Here is an 11,807-nt window from a genome sequence, read left to right as displayed (position 1 = left end):
TATCTTTTCTGTGTCCCGCAGACGTCTGTTTGAGAGGGAGACCCAGGACCTGTTCAGAGACATCCAGAGTCTGCCCCGAAACGCCGCGCTGCGAAAACTCAACGACCTCATCAAGAGAGCGCGCCTCGCCAAGGTGAGCCCCGCCCCCCGAGTTTGGATTTCATAAAACGTGAAACCGAGAAAGGAGAGTTTGTTTGAAGAGAAAACAGGCGACACTCGGGGATGAACTCTGAGGCGTGAGGAGGAGGCGGAGCCACAGCCATTTTAGACAAAAACATGGCACAGTGTTTACCAGCTATTAGAGACTGAGGCTGCGTCTGAAACCATCACATCATAGCCTCTAAGCTAACACTAGCAGCTGACCTTTAACCTTTCATGGGTCGACTGTTAGATCTATACAGTTAGGGAACTAGAGCTTCAGCTGCATTTTGAACAATCCGTCCATCCTTAAACAGGGGAAAGGGAAGTGACATCACCAACAGCTGTTTTTCTTCTTCTCTTAAGTTATTGGTGGAGTGCAGGCCAAACAAAAGTGCATGTCGCCCCCTAGTGTCCAACAACAACATAGTGTCCAAACAAAGACATTTAAGGAGAAAAATAAATCCAAATGATCCAAAGATTTCCCTTTGGGAAATCTTTGCATTTCAGCAGCTGTTTCTTAAAGCGACAGCAGCAAATGATCCATGTGGCTTAAGTTTCTACTAAATGAAAACAAAAGCATTTCATCTGTTTCCTGAGTTTCCTCTTTAACACTGACATGTGACTGAGCTGTGGGGACGACAACATGGATTTATCACTTTATAAAGTTTGGCTTGTGCAGAATCTTAATTTTTAATTATTATTATGTTTATTATTAAATGTGCTCCTGTCAATCAACAGTGGTTGCGCATGAATCACTCGAGGGTGGGGCCGAGGGGGGTGGGGGGGTTTGGCACAGTGACTTATGGGATGGCACATAGCTCCTAATCACCGGTTAGTTAGCATCAGAGGTCCCTATGCTAAAGTGGCTATGATAGTTAGCATCAGAGGTCCCTATGCTAAAGTGGCTATGATAGTTAGCATCAGAGGTCCCTATGCTAAAGTGGCTATGATAGTTAGCATCAGAGGTCCCTATGCTAAAGTGGCTATGATAGTTAGCATCAGAGGTCCCTATGCTAAAGTGGCTATGATAGTTAGCATCAGAGGTCCCTATGCTAAAGTGGCTATGATAGTTAGCATCAGAGGTCCCTATGCTAAAGTGGCTATGATAGTTAGCATCAGAGGTCCCTATGCTAAAGTGGCTATGATAGTTAGCACCAGAGGTCCCTATGCTAAAGTGGCTATGATAGTTAGCACCAGAGGTCCCTATGCTAAAGTGGCTATGATAGTTAGCGTCGGAGGTCCCTATGCTAAAGTGGCTATGATAGTTAGCATCAGAGGTCCCTATGCTAAAGTGGCTATGATAGTTAGCACCAGAGGTCCCTATGCTAAAGTGGCTATGATAGTTAGCGCCAGAGGTCCCTATGCTAAAGTGGCTATGATAGTTAGCATCAGAGGTCCCTATGCTAAAGTGGCTATGATAGTTAGCATCAGAGGTCCCTATGCTAAAGTGGCTATGATAGTTAGCACCAGAGGTCCCTATGCTAAAGTGGCTATGATAGTTAGCGCCAGAGGTCCCTATGCTAAAGTGGCTATGATAGTTAGCATCAGAGGTCCCTATGCTAAAGTGGCTATGATAGTTAGCATCAGAGGTCCCTATGCTAAAGTGGCTATGATAGTTAGCATCAGAGGTCCCTATGCTAAAGTGGCTATGATAGTTAGCACCAGAGGTCCCTATGCTAAAGTGGCTATGATAGTTAGCACCAGAGGTCCCTATGCTAAAGTGGCTATGATAGTTAGCATCAGAGGTCCCTATGCTAAAGTGGCTATGATAGTTAGCACCAGAGGTCCCTATGCTAAAGTAGCTATGATAGTTAGCATTGAGGCTCCTTTTCCTAACTCCATCTTGTCATGGCGGACGCTGACGCACATCCGGTTTGGCATACGAGCTCTTACCACTCTGCTTGTTTCGGACGCAGCCTGCTATTCTGAGTGAGCCGGTTGTAAAGGGACCCCTCGCTGTCGCCCCCTGCAGGTGCACGCCTACATCATCAGTTACCTGAAGAAGGAGATGCCGTCACTGTTCGGGCGCGAGAAGAAAAAGGAGGAGCTGATTCTGAGGCTCCCGGAAATCTACACCATCCTCCAGCGAGAGCATCACATCAGCCCCGGAGACTTCCCTAACGTCGCCAAGATGCAGGTAAAAAACAAACCAAAACATCACCAAAACACCACCAAAACACCACCAAAACATCACCAAAACATCACCCAAACATCACCCAAACATCACCCAAACATCACCAAAACATCACCCAAACATCACCAAAACATCACCCAAACATCACCCAAACACCACCAAAACATCACCAAAACATCACCCAAACATCACCAAAACATCACCAAAACACCACCAAAACATCACCCAAACATCACCCAAACATCACCAAAACATCACCCAAACATCACCCAAACATCACCCAAACATCACCCAAACATCACCCAAACATCACCCAAACATCACCCAAACATCACCCAAACATCACCCGAACATGACCAAAACACCACCCAAACATCACCCAAACATCACCCAAACATCACCCAAACATCACCCAAACATCACCCAAACATCACCCAAACGCCACCAAAACACCACCCAAACATGACCAAAACACCACCCAAACATCACCCAAACATCACCCAAACATCACCCAAACATCACCAAAACATCACCCAAACATCACCCAAACGCCACCAAAACATCACCCAAACATCACCCAAACATCACATCAGCCCCGGAGACTTCCCTAACGTCGCCAAGATGCAGGTAAATCACCCAAACATCACTGAAACATCACCAAAACATCACCTAAACATCACCCTAACATCACCAAAACATCACCTAAACATCACCAAAACATCACCCAAACATCACCCAAACATCACCAAAACATCACCAAAACACCACCAAAACATCACCCAAACATCACCCAAACATCACCAAAACATCCCCCAAACATCACCCAAACATCACCCAAACATCACCCAAACATCACCAAAACATCACCCAAACATCACCCAAACATCACCAAAACACCACCAAAACATCACCAAAACATCACCAAAACATCACCCTAACATCACCAAAACATCACCAAAACACCACCAAAACATCACCCAAACATCACCCAAACATCACCAAAACATCACCAAAACACCACCAAAACATCACCCTAACATCACCAAAACATCACCAAAACATCACCCAAACATCACCCAAACATCACCAAAACATCACCCAAACATCACCAAAACATCACCAAAACATCACCAAAACACCACCAAAACATCACCCAAACACCACCCAAACATCACAACAACATCACCATAACATCACCCAAACATCACCAAAACACCACCCAAACATCACCCAAACACCACCCAAACACCACCAAAACATCACCCAAACATCACCCAAACATCACCCAAACATCACCTAAACATCGCCTAAACATCACCCAAACATCACCCAAACATCACCCAAACATCTACAAAACATCACCAAAACACCACCAAAACATCACCAAAACATCACCAAAACATCACCAAAACACCACCAAAACATCACCCAAACACCACCCAAACATCACAACAACATCACCACAACATCACCAAAACATCACCCAAACATCACCCAAACACCACCCAAACATCACAACAACATCACCACAACATCACCCAAACATCACCCAAACACCACCCAAACATCACCAAAACATGACCAAAACACCACCAAAACATCACCCAAACATCACCAAAACATCACCAAAACACCACCAAAACATCACCCAAACACCACCAAAACATCACCAAAACATCACCAAAACATCACCCAAACATCACCAAAACATCACCAAAACACCACCAAAACATCACCCAAACACCACCAAAACATCACCACAACATCACCAAAACATCACCAAAACATCACCAAAACATCACCAAAACATCACCCAAACATCACCCAAACACCACCCAAACATCACCCAAACATCACCACAACATCACCAAAACATCACCAAAACATCACCAAAACATCACCAAAACATCACCCAAACATCACCCAAACATCACCCAAACACCACCCAAACATCACCCAAACATCACCCAAACACCACCCAAACATCACAACAACATCACCACAACATCACCACAACATCACCAAAACATCACCCAAACACCACCCAAACACCACCCAAACATCACAACAACATCACCACAACATCACCAAAACATCACCCAAACACCACCCAAACATCACCAAAACATCACCAAAACATCACCAAAACATCACCAAAACATCACCCAAACATCACCCAAACATCACCCAAACATCACCAAAACACCACCCAAACATCACAACAACATCACCACAACATCACCAAAACATCACCCAAACATCACCCAAACATCACCCAAACATCACCAAAACATCACCCAAACATCACCAAAACACCACCCTAACATCACCCAAACATCACCAAAACATCACCAAAACATCACCCAAACATCACCCAAACATCACCAAAACATCACCCAAACATCACCCAAACACCACCCAAACATCACCCAAACATCACCCAAACATCACCAAAACACCACCCTAACATCACCCAAACATCACCAAAACATCACCAAAACATCACCCAAACATCACCCAAACATCACCAAAACATCACCCAAACATCACCCAAACACCACCCAAACATCACCCAAACATCACCCAAACATCACCAAAACATCACCAAAACATCACCCAAACATCACCCAAACATCACCAAAACACCACCCTAACATCACCCAAACATCACCAAAACATCACCCAAACACCACCCAAACATCACCCAAACATCACCAAAACATCGCCCAAACATCACCCAAACACCACCCAAACATCACCCAAACATCACCAAAACATCACCCAAACATCACCCAAACATCACCAAAACACCACCAAAACATCACCCAAACACCACCAAAACATCACCCAAACATCACCAAAACATCACCCAAACACCACCAAAACATCACCCAAACATCACCCAAACATCACCCAAACATCACCAAAACATCACCCAAACATCACCCAAACATCACCAAAACACCACCAAAACATCACCCTAACACCACCCAAACATCACCCAAACATCACCCAAACATCACCCAAACATCACCCAAACATCATCCAAACATCACCCAAACATCACCCAAACATCATCCAAACATCACCCAAACATCACCCTAACATCACCCAAACATCACCATAACATCACCAAAACATCACCCAAACACCACCAAAACATCACCAAGATATCACCAAATCATCACCCTAACATCACATCAGCCCCGGAGACTTCCCTAATGTCGCCAAGATGCAGGTAAATCATCCAAACCCTAGCCCTAGGCCCCTCACACGGCGCCCCCTGCTGTCACAGTTCAACACTGAGTTCATAGTTTATAGATTTTATGAAAATCAGAAGAATCGGCCTCAGACAAACCCATGTGTCGACCTCTGAAAGCATGAAGTGTCCCGGTCCTGGTCCTGGTCCTGGTCCTGGTCCCGGTCCTGCTGCAGCTGCTCCGTCTCCTCTGACATAACGGCCCAGGCGGAGCACAGACGCCTGCAGAGACACGTCCGGGTCCGAGTCCCGTCAGGACCAGGACCAGCTGCAGCAGGACCGTCCAGTCTCACACAAACCGGACACTTTGTTTTATTTGGATCGAGCTCTTGTTGTTCCAGGATTCAGCCAAAAATATCTCCTTTCCAAAGCTCCGTCCCCCGACCCGGGATCAGAGAGCCAGGTTCAGTGTTCTACTCTGTGGCATTTTCCAAACATTTGCTCACAGGAGTTTTGGATCTGCTTTAGTTTTGGAATAAACTAGTTATTAGTGGAAAAAACGATAAAATTCCCTCTTGTTTTTTTTGTTTCAAAGCTCAATAAATCTGTGAGGAGGAATCAGATCTGTAAAAATCTGTATGTTTTAATACTTTTCCAAACGGTTCCATGATGCTACAAACTTTAGCATTAGCATAGTGTTGCTAGCCTCGGCATTTTGCGCAGCTAGCAAAAATGCTCAGCGATTGAATCCTCCAGGTTCTTCAGCATGTCCACATTCACTTCGACTTTTCGGCTAGATCTGCTGATCTTGTAAAATACCTGAATATCAACCCGATATATCGGTCGACCTCTAGTAGATTTACTTTGTAGTTTTATTAAAGATCTTTAGTCTGCTCCAAAAGCATCGGTGTAGGTCTGTAGGAAACTAAAGCTCATGACGGTCTCTCTGTCGCCCCCTTCAGGACCAGCTGCAGCACTACGACTTCAGCAAGTTTCCGTCCCTGAAGATGAAGCTGATCGAGTCGGTCGACAAAATGCTGTCCACGAAGATCGCCGTCCTCATGGCGATGATCCGGGAGGAGGAGTCTAAGGCTCCGCCCCCCATGGTGCAGGGCGGGGCCTTCGAAGGCTCGCAGGTATTTGTTCTTATTTCAGTCTGAAGAAAGCGAAGGCTACCTTTACGCTGTCCCGCAGGACGGCCGGTCACGATTGCTATGGTTACTGACCCTCACTGACCCTCCCTCTCCCGCAGGACGGCCCATTCGGTCACGGTTATGGTTGCTCTGGTTGCTATGGTTAGGGCTGGGAACCGTTTGTTTTTTTTCGATACCACTACTTTAACAATACCTGCTTTTCGGTACCGGTGCCTTATCGGTACTTTTTTCGATACCTTTGTTATTTTAACTGAGTTAAAATAAAATGCAGGAAAAGTGTCGTTCAGGAGGAAGTCCAAACATCAGAAACAGGAGCAGCAGCGTCGCCTGGAGCTTCCTGTTTTTCTCAGAATTCCCACTAAAGCCGTGATAAAAAGAGAGTTGGGACATTATTCCCTCCTGAGCTGCAGGAACAGACCAGATCCACATCAGGACCGTTTACTGAAGAGAAACTTTTCTAAACTCACTGAGCTGTTCCACAGTGAAAGCTCCTCACACGTCACAGATCTGTTACATAGTGAGAGCGCTCACTCTGTCACTGACAAAGCACCATAACTGTTCCAAACATGGCTAATGCAGAGTGAGCCTCACCTTTTCCAGAGACAATCTGTGATCCAAACGCTCCGGTGCAGCTGGAGTTTAAACAACAGCAGTAACTTCAGGCTCTGCGGCTAAAGCTAAAGCTAAAGCTAAAGCTAAAGGTAAAGCTAAAGCTAAAGGTAGAGCTAAAGGTAAAGCTAAAGGTAGAGCTAAAGGTAAAGCTAAAGGTAAAGCTAAAGGTAAAGCTAAAGGTAACGGTAAAGCTAAAGGTAAAGCTAAAGGTAAAGGTAGAGCTAAAGCTAAAGGTAAAGCTAAAGCTAAAGGTAAAGCTAAAGGTAAAGCTAAAGGTAACGGTAGAGCTAAAGGTGAAGCTAAAGGTAGAGCTAAAGCTAAAGCCCATGTGTTTCTTGTTTATTTATGGTTTATTTGGTCGGGACAGTGCAAGTTAATGAACAAGCCACACCGGATTGTAGCCTTAGGCTAATTTTCATCCGTCGTCCCCCATGCGCACGCTCAAACACACTCTCATACATCCTGGCCTATTGCACATGTTTTTAGTGGTCGGGGAAACCGGAGAACCCGGAGGAAACCTACACAGACACGGGGAGAACATGCAAAAATGTTGTCACTGCTTTTCTATTTGTCTAAGAGTCTAGTTTCTTATTCAGTCCAGGTTTAGTCCTGGTTTTTAACCAGTTTACTGTAAGTCCTGGTTTAGTCCTGGTTTAGTCCTGGTTTAGTGAGTAAATTACAGCTTTGCTTTGCTTCTGCATTTGTGCTGAAGCTGCTCATGAGTTCAGGCTTTTTTAGACTCACTGTGGATCATTTATTGACGTTTGGAGAGAAAAAGTACCGAAAATTAGCACTGAAAAAAATGAGTTTTTCGATACCGCCCCCTACGGTACCCAGCCCTAGCTATGGTTACTCTGGTTACTGACCCTCCCTCTCCCGCAGGACGGCCCGTTCGGTCACGGCTACGGCGAGGGCATCAGCGCCGGCGCCGACCACGAGGACTGGATCGTGAGCCGCGACAAGCACCGCTACGACGAGATCTTCTTCACGCTGATGCCCGTCAACGGGAAGATCTCCGGCGTCAACGCCAAGAAGGAGATGATGAACTCGCGGCTGCCCAACACGGTGCTGGGGAAGATCTGGAAGCTGGCGGACTGCGACCACGACGGCATGCTGGACGACGAGGAGTTCGCGCTGGCCCAGCACCTCATCCAGGTCAAGCTGGAGGGGTACGAGCTGCCCGTGGAGCTGCCCACGCACCTGGTCCCGCCCTCGCACCGCAACGACGCCAAGCTCAACAACGGGGAGGGCGTGTACGGGCACGAGGAGGACTGAGGGGGGGGTGTACGGGCACGAGGAGGACTGAGGGGGGGTGTGCGGGCACGAGGAGGACTGAGGGGGGGGCGTACGGGCACGAGGAGGACTGAGGGGGGCGTGTACGGGCACGAGGAGGACTGAGGGGGGGTGTGTACGGGTGTGTACGGGCACGAGGAGGACTGAGGGGGGGTGTACGGGCACGAGGAGGACTGAGGGGGGGTGTACGGGCACGAGGAGGACTGAGGGGGGCGTGTACGGGCACGAGGAGGACTGAGGGGGGGGTGTACGGGCACGAGGAGGACTGAGGGGGGGCGTGTACGGGCACGAGGAGGACTGAGGGGGGGGTGTACGGGCACGAGGAGGACTGAGGGGGGGTGTACGGGCACGAGGAGGACTGAGGGGGGGTGTACGGGCACGAGGAGGACTGAGGGGGGGTGTACGGGCACGAGGAGGACTGAGGGGGCGTGTACGGGCACGAGGAGGACTGAGGGGGGGTGTACGGGCACGAGGAGGACTGAGGGGGGGTGTACGGGCACGAGGAGGACTGAGGGGGGGTGTACGGGCACGAGGAGGACTGAGGGGGGGTGTACGGGCACGAGGAGGACTGAGGGGGGGTGTACGGGCACGAGGAGGACTGAGGGGGCGTGTACGGGCACGAGGAGGACTGAGGGGGGGTGTACGGGCACGAGGAGGACTGAGGGGGGGGTGTACGGGTGTGTACGGGCACGAGGAGGACTGAGGGGGGGTGTGCGGGCACGAGGAGGACTGAGGGGGGGGTGTACGGGTGTGTACGGGCACGAGGAGGACTGAGGGGGGGGTGTACGGGTGTGTACGGGCACGAGGAGGACTGAGGGGGCGTGTACGGGCACGAGGAGGACTGAGGGGGGGGTGTACGGGTGTGTACGGGCACGAGGAGGACTGAGGGGGGGTGTGCGGGCACGAGGAGGACTGAGGGGGGTGTACGGGTGTGTACGGGCACGAGGAGGACTGAGGGGGGGGTGTACGGGTGTGTACGGGCACGAGGAGGACTGAGGGGGGGGTGTACGGGTGTGTACGGGCACGAGGAGGACTGAGGGGGGTGTACGGGCACGAGGAGGACTGAGGGGGGTGTACGGGCACGAGGAGGACTGAGGGGGGTGTACGGGTGTGTACGGGCACGAGGAGGACTGAGGGGGGTGTACGGGCACGAGGAGGACTGAGGGGGGGTGTACGGGCACGAGGAGGACTGAGGGGGGGTGTACGGGCACGAGGAGGACTGAGGGGGGGGTGTACGGGCACGAGGAGGACTGAGGGGGGGCGTGTACGGGTGTGTACGGGCACGAGGAGGACTGAGGGGGGTGTACGGGCACGAGGAGGACTGAGGGGGGGGTGTACGGGCACGAGGAGGACTGAGGGGGGGTGTACGGGCACGAGGAGGACTGAGGGGGGGCGTGTACGGGTGTGTACGGGCACGAGGAGGACTGAGGGGGGTGTACGGGCACGAGGAGGACTGAGGGGGGCGTGTACGGGCACGAGGAGGACTGAGGGGGGGTGTACGGGCACGAGGAGGACTGAGGGGGGGCGTGTACGGGCACGAGGAGGACTGAGGGGGGCGTGTACGGGCACGAGGAGGACTGAGGGGGGGTGTACGGGCACGAGGAGGACTGAGGGGGGGTGTACGGGCACGAGGAGGACTGAGGGGGGGTGTACGGGCACGAGGAGGACTGAGGGGGGGTGTACGGGTGTGTACGGGCACGAGGAGGACTGAGAGGGGGTGTACGGGCTCTAATACTGGCCTGTATTGCATTAGCGGGTCTCCGACAGGGGCCGGGTCTCCGACAGGGGCCGGGTCTCCGACAGGGGCCGGGTCTCCGACAGGGGCCGGGTCTCTGACAGGGGCCGGGTCTCCGACAGGGGCCGGGTTCGTGGCTGGCGGAGGCAAATTAAAGCCGGTCTCTAAAACAGGCCGGGGCTTTTATTAGAAACTATAGCAGTAGAAATATTCCCCATGTTTGGAATTTGTCTCATACTGGTGTAAATGAAAACTCACGTGCAGGAAGTAACAAACTGAACCCGGGCCGAGGGCGACGCTGCGGAGGAGCTGATCCCAGTAACTTTGACACAGATTTAGCCACTTTTCAAACCTCCTGTGACCATATTTGGAAACAGGGCAAATGTTTATGACCCTCCAGGGTTTTAATAAAGTCTCCATCGCGTCTTCAAAGCACGTCCAGCTGCTCCGTGTGCAGGTCAGTCCCACGCCTCAAAATAACTCCTCCCATCAGCGCGAGCGTCTCGTCTTCTCTCGGGTCAGTCTCATGATCGATCACAAACACAAACGCTCCGTCTAAACTCGCCTTTTACACAAGATAACAACAAATAATCCGGTCCGGTAAAAACGAAACAGAAACCTGCAGTGACACTGATGTCAAAGCTCCGCTAACAGCAACGAAACACTTCCTGTTGTCCCGACAAAATAAAAGGCGTCAATGTTCCAGCCGCTGGGAGAGGGTTTGAAATGTTCAGTAATAAATGAACCTAATATTTTAGGTGCAAATGGACACAAATCTCGTTTTTCTTCGTTTTCCTGGTCGTCCGTTTTGCTCAAATAGAAATAAAGGCCTGTCTCTAACTGTGGCCTGGTTCCAATAAAGGCCTGGTCCTGATGCCCTGGAGTAAATAAAGGCCCCGGCCTATATTAGAGCATTTACGGTAACTATCTATCTTTTATTCTTACATCCAGCAAAAGTCTGAAAGATGTGTCTAATGCAGATTCTTCACCTGTCGGTCTGACTGAAGAGCAAAACACACTTGTAAGGTCATGTGACTCACGGTGTCTGACCTAAAGTGTAGCTCTGCAGCCAATCAGATCACAGAGACTCAGAGTGGGCGGGGCTAAACTGTGACCAAATGCCAAGATCTAAGCTCTGAGAAAAGAAAAACAAATATTTCAGGCTTTAACAGTTTAAACTCCCTGAGAGACGCTTCATTTTCTGTTATTTACCGACAAACCTTCTGCTGCACCGATGATGTCACTGATGCTCAGACCATTTTTGTTGATCACAGAAAAAACAAAACAAACCAAGACACAAAACGAATTGTTCAAACTGACGCTGGGAAAAAGTGAGGAGAAGGGGGGGGGCATGATGGAGACAGGGCTGAACCAGGACCAGGACCAGGACCAGGACCAGGGCCAGGGCCAGGGCCAGGGCCAGGGCCAGGGCCAGGGCCAGGGCCAGGGCCAGGGCCAGGGCCAGGGCCAGGGCCAGGACCAGGACCAGGACCAGGGTTTCCGCGCCGCATTAAAAAGCTTTAAAAGTTACTGAATTAA

General features: G+C 50.1%; 1 protein-coding gene across 1 annotated transcript in view; it reads left to right on the top strand.

Annotated features, from left to right (window-relative positions):
* The window catches only part of ehd4 (EH-domain containing 4), a 66,672-nt gene extending 58,152 nt beyond the window's left edge, over positions 1-8,520 (top strand). Inside the window, exons 6-9 of the mRNA XM_079573507.1 lie at positions 22-133; positions 2,114-2,278; positions 6,437-6,610; positions 8,123-8,520. Of these exons, the coding sequence (XP_079429633.1) occupies positions 22-133; positions 2,114-2,278; positions 6,437-6,610; positions 8,123-8,515 (844 nt within the window). The 3' untranslated portion in view covers positions 8,516-8,520. The remainder of the gene's footprint in view (positions 1-21; positions 134-2,113; positions 2,279-6,436; positions 6,611-8,122) is intronic.
* Positions 8,521-11,807: the final 3,287 nt, after the last annotated feature.

This window comes from Gobius niger, assembly GCF_951799975.1.
Source record: "Gobius niger genome assembly, chromosome: 16".
NCBI classification, from domain to species: Eukaryota; Metazoa; Chordata; class Actinopteri; order Gobiiformes; family Gobiidae; genus Gobius; species Gobius niger.
This window is presented reverse-complemented; position numbering and strand designations above follow the sequence as displayed.